Below are 18,027 nucleotides of genomic sequence, written 5' to 3' on the forward strand. Positions count from 1 at the left end.
AATACTTATTTCTGGCTCAGCTCAGCTCCCATGAGGCCTTGCTATCCCATACCTTTTCCAGGGGATATGAACATGGCATATTCTCATCCACAAGAGAGACGAGCAGCTTGTATGGCAATCAGCTTTAGGGAGATCTAGGATTACTCACAAATCAAATAGGGTGACGGCCAATAGCACTGACTGAACGGAAATTGCTTTGTGCTGCGTTGCATGCCTTTAGCAATATTTCCTCAGACACACTTTCATGAGTCTCTCTCTGGCATACTGTGTGTCTCATGAGACTGGAGCAGAGAAATTTAGAGTGGACTTGGACAAGGAGTTTCCCCAGCAGCTTCCCCCTCTGTATTAGTGTTCCTCAGCACACTCCTATGTCCACAGCTGCCAGCACTTGGCACCAGGAATTTGCAGGAAGGTAGTGTTCTGTATTGGCCCTTTTTCCACATCAGATCAGCCAGTGCATGTACCGCAACGATCTTCTGCCTTTAGACGTACATGTATGATTTCATTTCATTGAAAACATAAGAAAGTACATGAAAAAGTATTTAGTGGCAGAGTCTGAACATCACAAAGGGAAACGGTAGCAGATGAACAAGTTTAGGATTGGGCAAGATGTGTGGCTCACAGTGTGACAGCAATGGGTGCTGATTGCTGTTTGTTTTTTTTTAATTAAAACAAATGGCAAGCGGACAAAGAAGTGAGAAATTTTTGCTGCCAATTTATAGCATATTGTCACTCAGCTTCAGATTTGTCTCTACCAATAATTAAAGCTAAAGAAATTTCTTCAGACGGGAGATGAGCCTGATTTTGAATTAGGTGATTTCCAGATGCTTCCAACAATTGACACACACATCAAGTCCTAAAAACAAAAGTCCTGCTTTCAGCCCAGAATTCATGATGTATCAAAAAGTATAATCACATTAACTAGTAGCAGTATACTATTTTATCTTACAGTTTTATATTACCTTTTACTAGTATCCTATTAAGTCTGTATCTATCTATCTATATACCCACAGTTATATAAAACCGGACAAATTTCAATGAAGTAAACTGAGGTGATTTATGCTGAGCAGTTCTTCATTCTGTAGCAAATGTCACTCCTTTCTTCAAGAAGGAAGATTGGGGAACTACAGGCTGGTCAGTCACACATCAGTCGTTGGGAAGATGTTGAAGCAAATCTTCTTGGAAGCTATTTCCAAACATGCAAAGGACAAGAAAATGATTGAGAGTAATTTATGAAGAGAAAAAGATGCCTGACCAGCCAGGCATTTGTACAACAAAATGACTAGTATGGTGGATGAGGGGAAAGCAATGGGCTTTGTTTGGCAAGGGTTTTAGAATCATAGAATCATAGAATAGTTTGGGTTGGAAGGGACCTTAAAGACCACCTAGTTCCAACCCCCGTGTCATGGGCAGGAACATCCCACTAGATCAGGGTGCCCAAGGCCCCATCCAACCTGGCTTGAACACCTCCAGGGATGGGGCATTCACAGCTTCCCTGGGCAACCTGTTCCAGGTCCTCACTACTCTGATACTGAAGAAATTCTTCCTAACGTCTAGTCTACATCCACCCCTCTCCAGTTTGTACACATTCCCTCTGGTCCTATCACCACAAGCCTTTATGAATAGTCCCTCTCCAGATTTCCTGTAGCCCCTTCAGGTACTGGAAGGTCACTATAAGATCTCCTCTGAGCCTTCTCTTTTCCATGCTGAACAAGCCCAACTCTCTCAGCCTGTCCACCTAGGGAGGGTGCTCCAGCCCTCCGATCATCCTTGGAGCCCTCCTCTGGACCCGTTCCAACAGCTCCATATCCTTCTAACTTTGAGGATTCTAGAACTGGACACAGTATTCCAGATGAAGTCTCACAAGAGAGGAATAGAGAGGCAGAATCACTTCCCTTGACATGCTGGCCATGCTTCTTTTGATGCATCCCAGGATAAAGTTGGCCTTCTGGGCTGCAAGCGCACATTGCTGGCTCGTGTTGGGCTTCTCATCAACCAGCACCTCCAAGTCTTTCTCTGCAGGGCTGCTCTCAAGCAGGTCATTCCGCATTGTGTACTGAAAATGGTGATTGTCCCGACCCAGGTGCAGGACCTTGCATTTGGCCTTGCTGAACCTCATGAGGTTCTCAGAGGTCCACTTCTCCAATCTGTCCAGGTCCCTCTGGATGACATCCAGTCCTTCCGGTGTGGCAACTACACCACTCAACTTGCTGTCATCTGCAAACTTGCAGAAGGTGCACTCAATCTCACTATCAATATCGTTGACAAGGATATTAAACAGCACTGGTCTCAGTATGGATCCCTGAGGGGCACCACTCATCACAGATCTCCATCTGGACTTTGAGCCATTGACCATTACTCTTTGAATATGACCACGCAGCCAGTTTCTTATCCACTGTACTATCCACCTATCAAATCCATATCTCTCCAATTTAGAGAGAAGGATGTTGTGGAGGACCGTGTCAAAGGGTTTACAGAAGTCCAGATTTTTGACGTAGCCTTCTACAACAACCTCACAGACAAATTGAGAAACTGTGGACAAGATGAGTGAATGGTAAAGTGCATCAAAAACTGGCTGAAATGTTGACTTTAAATGGTTGTGGTCAGCACCACAAAGTCCAGCTGGAGGCTGTACTCTAGTTGCATCCTCCAGGGTAAAATGTCAGGGCCAATATTGAATTATTGAACACTGGCATATTTATTAATGGCCTGGACAATAGAACAAAGTGCAGTCTGAAAGTAGGTAGACAATACACAATTGGTAGGAGTGGTTGATGCACAAGATGGCTGTGTTGTCATTCAGAAAGACCTTCACAGGCCAAAATAATGGACTGACATGGATCTCATTAAGTTCAACAAAGGGAAATGCGAAGTCCCATATATGGGGAAGAATGATCTCACACACCAACACAAGCTGGAGCCAACTAGGTGGAAATAAATTTTGATAGACAGGTTGAGCCTGAATCAGCAATGTGCCCTTAAGCAAAGAAGGCCAACGGTATCCTGAGCTGGATTAGGCAGAGTATCCTTCACAGGTTGAGGGAGGAAATGTTCATTTCCTCTTTAGCCTTAGTGAAGCACACCTGAACTGCTACATCCAGTTCTGGGCTCCTCGATACAAGAGGCACATGGGCATACTGGAACACACATCAATGGACCAAGTGCTGTGCTTCTCTTACATAAAATAGCACCACTGAGCACTCATACTAGTGAAGTTCTGTAAGGCAAATCCATCATCTTTATTTCACCTCTGGTACCCAGTAAGCTAATAATCAGCCTTTCTATCTAGCATTTTGTATATTTTCAGTATTAACTCTACTGCATTCAATGGAAGACAGTCTACAAGAGTGCTAGGACAGTATTTGCCATCACAAGATGACAGTCTCAATCCACTGTACATTTTACAAGTCTATAAGTAGCTCATATATTCCTTTCCTCCTCTTTTGCCTCAAGCCTTCAGCTCTCAGGACATGTCTCAAAGGAATCAATACATAAAAATGGATACAATTACATTTACCCTAAGAATTCTTACCAACAGAAGGAAGACTTCATATGTTAGCTAGCAATTTAATCTGTCCACAGAGGCATTTTGACTGTGCAGAAGTTCACAGTACCCGTGTTAAGTGCAGGAGGGGACAACTCTCCACAGGAAGCCATTATGCTTAGGGCTGGGCTTAGACTTTAGGCTAGGCTTAGGCTTACACTCAGGCTTAGAGTTGTCCCCATGGAGAGTTGTCTTAGACCCAGTTAAGTGGGAAACTTGCTCTTAACTATCTTGAAAGTGCATTCATCCTGTGCCACCTGCTACGACACCACTGCATCCAACATCCCAGTTTGCAGATGACACTAAGCTGGGTGGAAGCGTGGATCTGCTGGAGGGTAGAGAGGCTCTGCAAAGGGATCTGAACAGGCTGGACCACTGGGCTGAGACCAACGGCATGAGATTTAACAAGGCCAAATGCCGGGTCCTGCACTTGGGGCATGACAACCCTGTGCAGTGCTACAGACTAGAAAGCTGCCTGGAGAAGGACCTGGGGGTGTTGGTTGATAGCCAATTGAACATGAGTCAGCGGTGTGCCCAGGTGGCCAAGAAGGCCAATGGCATCTTGGCTTGTATCAGAAACAGCATGACCAGCAGGTCCAGGGAGGTTATTCTCCCTCTGTACTCGGCACTGGTGAGACTGCACCTTGAGTACTGTGTTCAGTTCTGGGCCCCTCACCACCAGAAGGATGTTGAGGCTCTGGAGTGTGTCCAGAGAAGAGCAATGAAGCTGGTGAGGGGGCTGGAGAACAAGTCTTATGAGGAGCAGCTGAGAGAGCTGGGGTTGTTTAGCCTGGAGAAGAGAAGGCTGAGGGGAGACCTTATTGCTCTCTACAACTACCTGAAAGGAGGTTGTGGAGAGGAGGGAGCTGGTCTTTTCTCCCAAGTGATAGGGGACAGGGCAAGGCGGAATGGCCTCAAGCTCCACCAGGGGAGGTTCAGGCTGGACATCAGGAAAAAAATTTTCATGGAAAGAGTCATTGGGCACTGGAACAGGCTGCCCAGGGAGGTGGTTGAGTCACCTTCCCTGGAGATGTTTAAGGGACGGGTGGACGAGGTGCTGAGGGGCCTGGTTTAGGGAGTGTTAGGAATGGTTGGACTCAATGACCCAGTGGGTCCCTTCCAACCTAGTGATTCTATGATTCTATAATAGTAGTTGCAACGTCTACAGCATTGTGTTATAATGTTATCCAGCTCTCCAGCTTGCTAATATGGGACATAAAGGACAGCGTGAGCTAAAATGGAAAGTGCTGCAAACAGTGTGAAACACTTTACAAAGTCTTGTCTTAGTATTGATGAGCATATATGGTTTGGACAGTTGTATCTGGTTCATTTCATGTCTGATAGGAAAAAGAAATAAATTCTAACATCTGCATAGAAAGCTCATCTGAAAGTTTCAGCCCTAAATTAAACTTTCAGAGTAACACAGTCTTGTTTGGCAACACAGAGATTTTGAGTATTATTTCCCTTCTAATCTCAGTGTAAAGAACATAAAGAAATAATCCAGTTTTAAACATTAACATAATTTTATATGAGAAAGAAATATGATTGGGTTAGAGCCAGTATTTTTCAATGCTCTGCTCAACGATAGGAAAGAAAGAACAGGGCAGGGGCTGGGGGAGAGTATGGAACCAAAAAAAAAAAACCAAAGGGAAGCTGGAGGAAACTAGGTTCATCATATTCATGAAAGCATTAAAAGAGCTGTGCAGTGCTGTCTCACTCTATGGGAATTTTTTTTGGAGTGGAAGACAGTTTCTTCAGTCTGATCTGAAGTCTGTGAAAGCCAATGGAAACCCCTTCCAAAGACCAGACCACACACTACTATTCAGTAACAGCTAAACATCACTGCACTTTATTTGTGAACTCCATTCACCAAGTGTATTCTTGGCCTCTTCAACACATGCTGCAACCATAAGGTTTCAGATAACTAATGTTAGGTGGTCAAAATTAGCCTTCTTTGTGCTTTTTGAGTGTGTACTATAGAAAGAGTTAGTTGTATAGCTACTAACATTGGCTGACTGGTGATGGCTTTTAAACTAGTCAAATATTTATTAGCAAAGACTGCAAGCTTTAAAGTTAGCTACACAGTTCAGGCAAATGGTGAAAGGAAGGATGGAAAGCTACAGGTGAAATATTTCTCGTGTATATGTAGATATATATTTTTTTAAAAGGAGAATCTTTATATGAGAAATACTTTTCCCAATTGTAGGACTCCATTGTAGAAGAACTCTGCCATAACCAAACTGGAAAAGGAAGCAGAAGTTTGGTGTAAGGTAACCTGTAAGCGTGTCCTTGCTTATCCAGTGAAAACTCCTGAGCTTGGAATCCACTCAGATACATTCAAGTTAAAGGCTTTGGGGTACAGGGTGAAAATTACAGTGGGTACATGAGGAGTCTTGTTCTTAAAAGCTTTCAGGCTATTTTTATCTCCATCAGCCCAGTACTTTGAGTCTACAAATAGAAATAGTCCACATCCAAAGCTTGGGACATTTTCCCTCTGAATGTCACTAGGCCTGTCTCACACACTAAACACCCATTAGAGATCAAAGCACATCTTCTGGTATAGTCTCTTCTGAAAGAAATCCAGTCCATGTGCTCTATAGCGTTTCTCCAACGAAAATGAAAGCATGGTATTAGAACTATTCACTTTGAAGCCACACTCCTTATCTTAACTAAAACACTGACGGAGAAGCACTCTAGGTAAGTTTTAATCTAAAGCCTGAAGGAGTATTTTTCTGTGCCTGTTCCTCCTACTTGTCTGTAACGGTCCGTCAACAGGCATTGTTACTAAAAGAATATCTTTCTGGTACCTATCCTCAAAATTAAAAATTAAAAGAAGGAGAACAATCCAATTTCAGTAAAGCAGGTGAAAGCAAAGAGTCCATAGTAATTTTAGTGTGACTGGTGAATCACATAGTGAAGGTAGAAAATTTTTTCTTCACACGCTGCTAAAGAGTGTCAAGGAGACTCAATGATTTAAGTCACCTTACAGATTTGATAAGACTCTCCTATTTTACAGAAAAAAAAGCAAAGTTAAGTAAATTATCTTAACAACCTATCAAATAAAACTTATGTCTATTCAAATTACTGCAATATTTTCTACAGTGTTTACAACAGAATTTGTAGAAAACTGTGGTTTCCAAATGCAGACTTTGCTTTCCATCCAAACAGAAAAGTACAGTGCTGCAATATGAGGTGCATTTTCTCACACAGCAGGGTTTTTAGTGGCAGCAAGGGGTGGAAAGCAGTATAGTGGACAGACAATAAGGGGGAGAGCAGACAAGTGGTTCTAATCCTACAAAAACACATGGTAGACAACTGAACCAAATGCAGAGGCAATGAGCTGAAGACTATGCACAGGAATGAGGAAGCAGTGGGAATACCAGACACATTTGATAGAAATACTGAACTCTAGCCCTTGCTCCACACCAAGAAGCATAAAAAAGCATACTTAGAAAAATTACACAGATCGAACCATTATGTACATAGAGTGAATGTTTTAGATTCACAACATAACTCCATGGCCCTAGTTATCGCTGGAAGATAACTCTTCTCTTTCCCATCCACTCCATCACTCAAGATATCCTCAAGCAACCAAGCAGATTTAAAGAAGAGAAAATAATAGAAGAAAAAATGAATTTGAAATATGGGTTAAAGTTAATGGTCTTTTGCACTTTTTGAAATTAGCCATGTTTGTGCAAAGTCTACACTGCTGGTGGTGATCATTTAACAAAGTGGAAACAGCAGGAGCTCCTCCCTTCACCCCAGGTTCAGAGTTTGACAAATGAATTTTCCCGTCTCCAATAATAGAAAACGTATCTCAAGGACACTGAAGTACTGCTGCTCACAACACATGACAAGAAATCCTGAAAGTTACTTCTTGATGCATTTAATTTCTTTTGTGATGTTCGAAGAAGTAGAGTATTACAAAGTGTGAGGTACACATAGTAACAGGGCTAACAGGGCTCTAGCTGGATCACGTAAAAATGGGTTACAAAATATTAGGAAAAGCAATAACAAAACATACAAACAACCTTATCCAGCCACATATCAGATGCAAATACAAATATGAAACCCTTGAAAACCCACCCTAGGAAAAGTTCATGGCTGTTCTTTTAGAAGCAGGACATTCCAGTTCTAGGAGACTAAACGCAGAGGAACCTTCCATGCCAACTCTCTACTTGATCTTTGTTGCCTGAAAGGTAAATTGCATCCTTAATGTCCACACAGAGGTGATCTGGGTAACACTGCTTTCTTAGGACTTGTCACTGGGAGGTTTCTTCTTAGCTTCCACGTCCTTCTTAAAATCTTCAAGCTTCTTTGCAATGTTAGGAATCTTTAAAGACAAAACCAAAATTATTCAAATAAAACCCACACAAATTAAAAAAAAAAAAAATCCTGAGCTACATGAGCGTCAGAGGGAATGACAATACCATAAAGACAGCAAGAGAGTCTATGAAGTTTAACTGATTTCTAAAACATATTGCTTCCAGGATCTGTTACTTCATACAGAAGTTAAAAACTAACACCACCAAGCAACCAGCAGATGAAAAGCACCTCACATGAGGCTTTAGAAAATATTTCAAATTGTTAAGACCAAAAGTCAGCCAGTGGTGATGGCAACAGGAAGAGGAGAAAAGATCATTTCACAGGACATTCAGTAACACCAGTCTTGCTTCCTCTCTTAAAGAGGACAAACTGCCAAGAATAAGGCTATTTAAGCACTGATGCATAGACTTTAATAATGACTTTTGGAGGAGAAACTAGATTGCACTATACTAGTCAGAAACATAGAGAAAAAACGATGTTCAAAAGCAACAAATACATTCTCCAGAAATTTATGAAGAAGTATTTCTCCCAGTCCATTTTGTGGGAACCAAAACTCCCGACTGGGAAATTACTGCATTGCAAATTGGCAACCTTTTGCAGTTTCATACTTGAATGAAAATTCAATTTATTGCTCATGAACTTCAAAACTTCAGCTTTCTCTTGCAAATAAAAGCATTCTGATAAAGCAATCCAACATTAAAATTTTGACTTTAAAAAAAAATCACTATGAAGCATCTTTTAAGGGCAGGAAATAGGTTATCTCTTGACTCTAGCTAAAACTAGGAATTGGCAACTTTTAAATAATAAAATTGTAAGTAAAGCAAAAGTCTCACTGAGAGTTGAGAGAAAAATCATGGGCTTTTATTTTACTTGTAACCTGACCACAGAGCAGAAGAAAAGTTAATCCAAACAGACTGTAGTTCTCTCATTGGACAGTTTAAGGCTGATAGTACAGGTAATGTCATAAAATTATATTTTACCTTCCCTTTCAAAGTTAAGCTCTGTTTGAGTAAATGAAATTAAGAACCTGATATTTATGCTAAACTAAAAAGAACTTCACTGTTGTCAGCAGAACTCTCCATGTGATTATAACTAAGCGCATGTACGTACAGCTGCAGAATTAGGACCTCATTATGACAAGTTTATCTCAGATGTCATCTAAAACAAATGATCTTCAATACCAGCCATAAAATCACCATGTTCATCCTGCAAGTCAGTGTTACATTGCCAGGGAACAACTTCCTGCATATCAAAAGCATAAGATTCCCTCTAGTGGTAATGCTTTATTACTGCTGCCAGAAAAGCACTATACTATGCTTACAACACATATTAATACACCCAAATATATGTTCTTATGACTACATTTCCTTAGCACTGTAAAACATATTGGAAAGAAACACCAGTCTTATATTGGTACTCTTGCTGGAGTGACTGGACAGGAAGCACCACAAAATTTTGTGCATGAGCAAGGATCAAAATAAGAATTCTGCAAGCAAGATGACTTCAACACTGAAGATGAGAGGAAATCAAAACATAAATGTTATCAGAGATTTGAGCTTCAACAGCTTTTTCTCTTAAGCTAGGCTAAGATACATTACACAAGAAAGAAAAAGAAAAATTACGTTAAAATTTCATTAACTCCTCTGGCCTGTAAAAAGCTAAGTGTTCTTACACTTACAAGGGGTTCTGATGACCATGTAGAAATTAAAAAGCTTGTATTGAAGACTCAGCTATAAATCTTCTTCTACTCTAACTCTCACCGTGAAAAATCTCCACTCACTGTGAGAACTGAGGAAAAGTTCACTTTCTTTTCTTACTGCGAGAAGAAGAGAAAAGAAAGACTGTGGGTTGAATTTTCAAAAAAAGCTGGCAAAACTTATTTTCATTATCGGTAAAGAAGACAAATTTCAGATGCTGTGAAGGATTTTAAGATCTTACAGGTCTTTTCCAACCTAAATAAATCTATGATTCCATGATTTTTAAATAACTAACAGGTGTACCAAATGGAGAACACTCTAAGCAAACAGGTGATCAGAGTAAGGAAACCAGCATGTGAGTGCAGGTACAACCCATGAGCAGCTACTAAACTTCTTCTTTCCCTTGTTTCTATCTATGTAGATGCCTGTTTACTATACCTGTGTTCTAGGGCCTCAACAACATTCAAGGCTTTAAGCATTACTCTGTCACAAAGTAGATGTCAGAAGTAGATGTTTTGGTTCCATTTACAATTGAGTTCATCTGTAACTAAACTCAGTAGAATTTGCATTCTATGTAAGTAAAATAAATCATCAAAATAAAGACGCATTCAGTTCTAGTTGAAGGAAAACAGTCTTATATTTTCAGGTCAGAATAGGTTTAACTCTGAGAACAGAAGGATACTCACTTCATAGTTCTGAGCCAGATACATCCCAACCACATTGCCAAGAGTAAAACCAAGCTAAAAAGGAAGAAAGGGAGAAAAGAACAGTTAACTTCCATCAAAAGCATATTGGCTAAAAATGGGAATATTGCAAGTAATGTGAAGACTAAAGAGTTTCAATTCCACTCCTGCTTAATTTCTCACCTTTCTTCCAGAGGTGCAGTTTTACTCATTTTTCTCACCAGGGAAACATCATTTCCAAAATAATGTACAGTTGTGTTTTCAATAAACATGTTCAGTTCTATTTGCATCATTATATGATCATCTCTCTAAAATTCTTTGCACATCCACAAGGGCAGTAACTCCTTTAAAAATGGGGGAAATAGCAGCAGGGACCTACATATCACAGAGATCTTGATCCCAGCCTGGTAATCCTAGAGCAACACCGCACTAAAACTATGCTCAGTGCTGGAGAGGGGGACACATATACAAAGACATAACACAATATACAGTGAAAAAAAGGTTCACAAGCTTGAAAGTCAGAACAATGGCTCTGACTGCAAAAAGATGCCAGTCTCACCTTAAAAAGTAGAGTAGAGCTCCTCCATCAACTTAAACTGAAGCAAACCTGCTACTTGCCTTCTGCAAGGACTAACAACTGTGCACCTTCCAGACCCCTTTGACCCCAAGTGATAAGTTTTCAGCCAAATCCACTCTGGGGCCCCTCTAAGGCAGGAAAACACAGCTGATTGGAAGCAGAGCACAACCTCTTTTGACAACAGTGCAAATGCATGGCTTCTGAAGAGCATCTGTGAAAATGCACCCTGGAAGGAGAGTGAGAGCAAAACAGAAGTGCAGTTCCTGGCCCAGGCCCTGTTTGCCAGTTGAGGAAAATTCTTAACCATAACAACACTTTTGGAGTGAAAGAAATCCCTCTCTTCAGAGGCAGGTGATGAGATTTTCATTCAGCAGCTCTCCAAGATTCTAGTTTTTTTATTGTTACATTTCACAATAAGTATGTCCTATACTATGAAAGCTCCTTTAACTATTTTGAAAGGCAACACTACTAATATCATATAAAATCACGTAGGTTTGAAAAGACCTTTCAGATCATTGAGTCCAACTGTAAATCTAACACTGCCAAGTTCACCAATAAACCATGTCCCAAAGTGCCACGTCTACACATCTTTTAAATACCTCCAGGGTTGGTGACTCAACCACTTCCCCGGCAGCCTGTTCCACTGCTTGGCAACCCTTTCTGCAAAGAAATTTTAGCTAATATCCAATCTAAACATCCCTGGCACAACTTGAGGTCATTTCCTCTCATCCTAGCCCTTGTTACTTGGGAGAAGAAACCAACCTCACCACAGCCTCAATTCATGTAGTTGTAGAGAGCAACAAGTTCTTCCGCTCAGCCTCCTGTTCTCCAGACTAAACAACCCCAGTTCCCTCAGCCACTCTTCACAACACTTGCGCTCCAGACCCTTCACCAGCTTTGTTGCCTTTCTTTGGAAACCTCTAGCATCTCAATGTCTGTCTTGTAGTGAAGCACCCAAAACTGAACACAAGATTTAAGGTGCAGCCTCACTAGTGCTAAGTGCAGGGGGATGATAATTTCCCTAATTCTGGCAGCCACACTATTTCTGATACGAGCCAGGATGCTATTGGCCTTCTTGCCACCTGGGCATGCTGCTGGCTCATATTTAGTCAGCTATTCACCAACACCTCCAGGTCCTTTCCTGCTGGGCAGCTTTCCAGTCATTCATCCCCACATGACAGCTGGGGCCAGTTCTATTTATGAAAATTGTTATTGTTTATGGCCACTGCTGTCAAAGTAAGAATATTTTAAGAAAAATAAACCCACTGTCCACAATAACAGCTTTACCATCGCTTACTGACTACACACCTTTCCCATTCGCAATGCAGTATCCAGTGAAGCTGAAGTTTTCACTGACTCAGACTCCATATGCATCATTGGTGAAAAGCTAGCTACAGAAAAATAAACTTGGTTGAAATCTGCCAAATGAACCATGTCTGCCCATTACTTCAATATTTTTTTCAACAGACTTCTGGTCTTATTCTTTGTTTATTATTACTTTAAGGAGCTTGGGTTTAACAATCTAAGAAAATGTACAGTTCTTTTTGTGTCTACTGCACTGGTTATCATTTCCTCGTGTGGTTTTAATTACCTGTTAAAGAAGCACTCCAGGAGATATTAACAAATCTGATGCACTGATGCAAACCAGATTTGTGGTTGCTCTTAATACAGAGCATCACTGCAGCAGGGAATTTCCTGTATCTTTAGCACTGTCTGAGAACTCACTTGAAAATACAAACACCGTCCTTGTTTATTAGTGGTTTTCTAGGCTATCACCCTAGCAATTTCCAGAGACGGGACTACTATCATATTCTGCTATGTGATAAGACTTATTCAGTACAAATAGTACTGACATCAGTACTTCCTTTAAGTGTACTTCTTTACTGATAAGTCTAGCACTACATTCAACAACAATCCACCCAGTTACATTTAATTTTATAGCTTGCAGCCCAGAAGGCCAACCATACCCTAGGCTGCATCAAAAAGAAGTGTGGCCAGCAGGTTGAGGGAGATGATTCTGCCCATCTATTCTTCTCTTGTGAGACTTCATCTGGAATATTGTCCAGTTCTGGAATCCTCAACATAAGAAGCTGTTGGAACGGGTCCAGAGGACAAAGATGATCAGAGGGCTGGAGCACCTCCCATATGAGGACAGGCTGAGAGAGTTGGGCTTGTTCAGCCTGGAGAAGAGAAGGCTCCGAGGAGATCTTATAGCAACCTTCCAGTACCTGAAAGGGGCTGCAAGAAAGCTGGGGAGGGGCTGTTTACAAAGACTTGTAGTGATAGGACTAGGGACAATGGGCATAAACTGGAGAGAGGCAGATTTACACTAGACATAAGGAAGAATTTGTTCACTATTAGAGTAGTGAGGCACTGGAACAGGTTGCCCAGGGAAGTTGTGGATGCCTCATCCCTGGAGGTGTTCAAGGCCAGGTTGGACAGGGCGTTGGGCAGCCTGATTTAGTGGGAGGTATCCCTGCCCATGGCAGGGGAGTTGGAACTAGATGATCTTTAAGGTCTCTTCCAATGCAAACTATTCTATGAGTCTATGATTCTATGATTCCATGATACTTTTAAAGCCGACAATTCAAGCAGATGGAAACATCTCATTGCTTAGACTTCAATTATGTAGATAGCAAAACATAAAGCCAATTAAAATGTGCATGTTAACTAAGGACAACAGAGGTGATGAGAATTCAATCTTCCAAATTCTACCCAGCATTTCAAGCTGCATTTTGAATAAATATTTGTTTTATGCTTAACTGTGGACAGCAAAAATACATGGTTTGCAAGATTATCCCTTTATCTCTCTGTTACAGCCCTAACAAGTGAGCGCAAGTCAAACACCCAATCTACACCCAAAGAGGGAAGAAACCCAGAATTAGCATACTTTTTTCTAACTTTTAACCACTACTCAAGAAGTCATAATTAATAAGAGGTTTTCACATAGTAACTGCAACAAAAAAGAATCAACATTAGCAGCAAGTAGTAGAGTTGAAAAACACAGAAACTTAGAGTGGCTAAGCATATTTACTAAGTATTTTCAGTGGAGTGGAGAGAGACTGTTTTTAAAAGACAGCTACAGAAATGACTGAGGTTTTCATACTTATTATTATGTTTTATTTCAAAGTTGAGAAAAGAAATAGGCTTTGTTTACTCATCTCAAAAACACAAGACTCTTGCAACTTACAACACACCATATCTTCTTGCTCTGCATCAACACCTGGCATGAAACTTACTAGCCAGCTAAATTACTCTTCCCTCGGTAAAAGATGAAAGAATATCACTTATTGTTTGTACTTACTGGGATATATATGAACACAACTAAATCCCTAGAGTAATCCTCATGTCACTACAATGAAAAGTGAGGTACTGTTTCCATGCTTTGCTGCAGCATAAAGCAGCATCTTTTTTGGCCAAGTCACATCTTTCCACACTTGGCAGTAAAAATACCCGCATTGTTCAAGTGTTTAATGAAGAGTAGCCAGGCATCTAATTTCAGATACCCAGAAGGGTTTAGGGGAACATACAAAACAGAATATTTAAAGGAGAAAAGTACAAAAACATCTGGTCTATTCATTCTGCTGTGGTTAAGGGGATTTAATGGAAGGCAGTAGTGAAACATGACCACTTGCCTTAACATCTCCATATAAAATCCCACATCTCCAGAGATAAATTTTTAAGGGTGCACAAAATAGCAGCGACTGAACCCTCCTGCTCTCACAGAAGGAGGGTGGTACATATGCTAACACAAAGAAATATGAGCACCAGGAGGACATCACTGTGAGCAAGCAAAATCTACTGAATCACTAAGGCAAATTAAGGGCATGACTAAAAGCCTAGAGAAGGCTTTGGGGAGACCTTATAGCAGCCTTCCAGTACTTAAAGGGGGCTTGCAAGAAAGCTGGGGAGGGGCTCTTTATCAGGAAGTGCAGGGATAGAATGACAGGTAATGGTTTTAAGGTGAAAGAGGGAAGATTTAGATTAGATATTAGGAAGAAATGTTTTATTGTTAGACTGAGTCCAGAGGAGAGCCGTAAAGACGATCAGAGCACTGGAGCATCTTCCATATGAGGACGCACCGAGAGAGTTGGGGTTGTTCAGTCTAGAGAAGAGGAGGCTGTGGGGACACCTTATAGCAGCCTTCCAGTACTTAAAGGAGGCCTACAGAAAGTAGTGGGGGCTCTCTTTATCAGCGAGTGCACGGATAAGACGAGGGGTAATGGTTTTAAGCTGAAAGAGATTTAGATTAGATTTTAGGAAGAAATTTTTTCCTGTGAGGGTAGAGGGGCACTGGCACAGGTTGCTCAGGGAAGTCGTGGAAGCCCCATCCCTGGAGGTGTCCAAGGCCAGGTTAGATGGAGCTTTGAGCAGGCTGGTCCAGTGGGAGGCGTCCCAGCCCAAGGCAGGGGGGATTGGATCTTTAAGGTCCCTTCCAAACCAAACCATTCAATGATTCTATGACTTGGGAGAAAAAAAAAAAAAAAAAACCAAGGCAGGAACTCGATTATCAGAGCAATTTCAAGGGCACCGCTCTGCGAGGAGAGGAGAAAAACCCGGCGGCAGGCGGGGCCGGGCAGCCACCCTGCACCACTCCGACAAGCGGGGCCAGCCGGACTGAAAGGGCGAGGGCAGGTTCGGAGGAGCGGGAGAAGGGAACCCGCATCCAGGCGGACGCTGCGCTGCCCGCCGCCGCCCGCGGAGCCTTACCAAGAACTGCAGCATGGCGCCGGGCTGCCCGATTCCCTGCCTCCCTGCTTGCCGGGGAAGTCAGGCGGGCGGAGGTGCCTCCTCTTCCGGGTCGCGCACCGCCCTCATCATTATCATCATCATCACCCCCGCGGGGAGGGGGCGCCCCGCTCCGCCGAGCCCCGAGCTGCGGACCCGCCCGCAGGGCGATGCCCGGGGCGGCCGCTCCCTCTGCCGCAATTTGGGATAAGGAGCCTCGTAAAGAAGAAGGGGACGGGATGTCTTTTAAGGCTTCTCTCCCGCTGCACAGGGTGCCGGCTGTGGCGGGGGGGGGCTGCCTAGGGGGGTGCTTCATAGGGGTTGCCGGGCGCTTGAACGAGGGTACGGGCATAGACGCAATGGGTAATTTCATAACGGGGATCTTAAAGGCGATACCGAAAACGCGAGCAAATAAAACTCTCTAAGACTCGTTTCGGAGTTTTAGAAAGCAAACACCCTTTATCAGGCCTGGGCAACAGGAGAGAGTGATCTCTGTCAATTGTGTGCTGCGACCCATGTCCATGACCCAGAATAGTTTCCCACTTACATGCATATGTATAAATTTTCCCAGAAATCTTACACATCTTCTTTTACTCTCCAAAGTCTAATTTTAATGTCATTATGAAACTTTGCAACAGTCAGAACTCTTGCTGATTTGGAGCTGGCTCCAGCTCTTTGCCCAACCTTGACTTTAAGACAGGAAATACTGCAAACAGAGGTGATCACGTAAGAAAAGACATTTGTTCAGCACAAATCATAGTGAACACGAGTTGTTATCATCTTCAAATAATGAACCGTGTCTGGAAAAAATACAGTCTAAAAGAAAACACGCTATCGGAGGGGCATTCTGTCTGACTTTCAGCGGACACGATTAACCTAGACGAAGTTTAAATCTACTTTAGCTCAAATCAAAATAATCCACTTTCTGTATCAGTAACTACTTGTATCAAAGGAAGGATGAGGGGAACTAGACAGCCAGATGTGGGCAAAATCTTTTATGATTTGAGCAAAATCTTGCATTATTTTGGCGCCCTGCCTCATCCCTTGGAATTCTCAGCCTCCCATGCAGGAGAAGACTGAAAGGAACGTTTTCCTTCTTCTCCTCCCTCCTCCCCCCTTCCCACTCAGTACTTGCTAGATCACATCTAGGGTACCCATGGCCAGGTTTTGGGGCTGGGTTTAGGAAAGGCTTGGACCAGCTCAGCAGAGGGCTCTGGTGCTGATCTGGGCTAAAGAACTCCTGGGAAGGAACTGCTGAGGGAGCTAGGCTTGTTCAGCCACTTGCGGGGACAGAAAATCAAGCCCCCAGGGCCTGCGAGAGGAGTATTGGTCAGGTGGAGCCAAGACCTTTGTGGTTGTGCAGGATGGCAGGATGAGAAACCACAGGGACAAGATGAAATGAGGGAGGACTGGGCTGGATTTAAGGACAGATTATTTAGTCACTGGCAGGAAACAGGTAGGGAGTTAGCCTAGATTGCCCAGAGAGGGGCTGTGGTATCCACCTTTGGAGGTTTTCAAGATTGAGCTTGGTTAAGCCCTCAGCAACCAGCTCTAAGCTCAGAGCTCACCCTGCCCTGAGTAGGAGCTTGGACTAGGGACTTCTTGGGGCCTCATTCCGCCTGAATCATCCTATGATCCTACAAGAGCTTTCAAAAATATGGTCTTTCCTTTGTCTTTATTTATTTTTGCTAGCACAATTAGAAAACGAAGAGTAGTTGTCCTCTGTGAAACACTCTGGGTTTAGTTTCTTTTAATGGCTACACTTAATTAATTGGGATTTTTGCAGTAGATATCAGTTAGGGAGACTTCTCCTACTGAAAGTCAGTAAGAGATTGGAGCCTTTATTGCACGTGTTATAAATCTCTTTTTTACATAGAGTTTCGGATTAAAAAATAAAACAAAATCACAAATAAAATATAGTTATTATTGAACTGTTAGGCAACTCTACTCTGAAACCAAGTTAAGTCAAACTAAGCCTCTCTTCCCAGGAAGCTCAAATGCTCCATCTAACAGAAAACAAGTAGCTTCCCAGCTCTCTGGAGCCAGTGATTTGGTAAGGAAAAGAAGTATCTTCTACCCATTTTAGGAAAGGAAGCACAGACAAATACTAAGTAACTTCTTTTTTTGTCCTCCTGTTACTATAGTGAGGAACTGGAGTTGAGATAACTTTCTCCTGAATTTCTGGCTATCCAAAGCTGCTGTGTTGTGCTTCCCTCCTTGGGCCAGAACTGTCACCTGGAAACAGCATGCAGAGGTTTGGATGGATGTGGCACAAATGCCAGGGTTGGGATTCCTTGTCTTCTGGAATAATGCTCCCAGGTATCTTGGAAATGAGCTTGGTTCTGAAAACAGAAACAAATCACCTGGTAATAACTGTTTTCATAATGCTGAGGCTTTCTACATGTGTGCAGGATCAAAGTGCTGAGATAATACTACAGACTCGAGCCTGGGCATGTCAGAAATCAGAAGGAA

At 42.3% G+C, this 18,027-nt stretch overlaps 1 protein-coding gene across 1 annotated transcript; it reads right to left on the reverse strand.

The window, feature by feature from the left end:
• Positions 1 to 5,392: 5,392 nt before the first annotated feature.
• On the reverse strand, positions 5,393 to 15,641 carry STMP1 (short transmembrane mitochondrial protein 1). The gene is made up of 3 exons (XM_009560548.2): positions 15,538 to 15,641; positions 10,254 to 10,307; positions 5,393 to 7,877 (listed from the first exon to the last, which is right to left on the reverse strand). Exons 1-3 carry the CDS (start codon positions 15,550 to 15,552, stop codon positions 7,797 to 7,799), a joined length of 150 nt encoding a protein of 49 aa, XP_009558843.1. The 5' UTR covers positions 15,553 to 15,641; the 3' UTR covers positions 5,393 to 7,796.
• Between the last annotated feature and the right edge of the window lie 2,386 nt (positions 15,642 to 18,027).

Source organism: Cuculus canorus, chromosome 1 (assembly GCF_017976375.1).
Source record: "Cuculus canorus isolate bCucCan1 chromosome 1, bCucCan1.pri, whole genome shotgun sequence".
In the NCBI taxonomy this organism is placed as follows: domain Eukaryota; kingdom Metazoa; phylum Chordata; class Aves; order Cuculiformes; family Cuculidae; genus Cuculus; species Cuculus canorus.

Excerpts from the sequence above, each read along its gene's own strand:
- STMP1 (XM_009560548.2), bottom strand. Across the intron at positions 7,878-10,253 it reads ATCTGGCTCAGAACTATGAA|ATTCCTAACATTGCAAAGAA; the intron begins GTGAGTATCCTT and ends TTGTCTTTAAAG.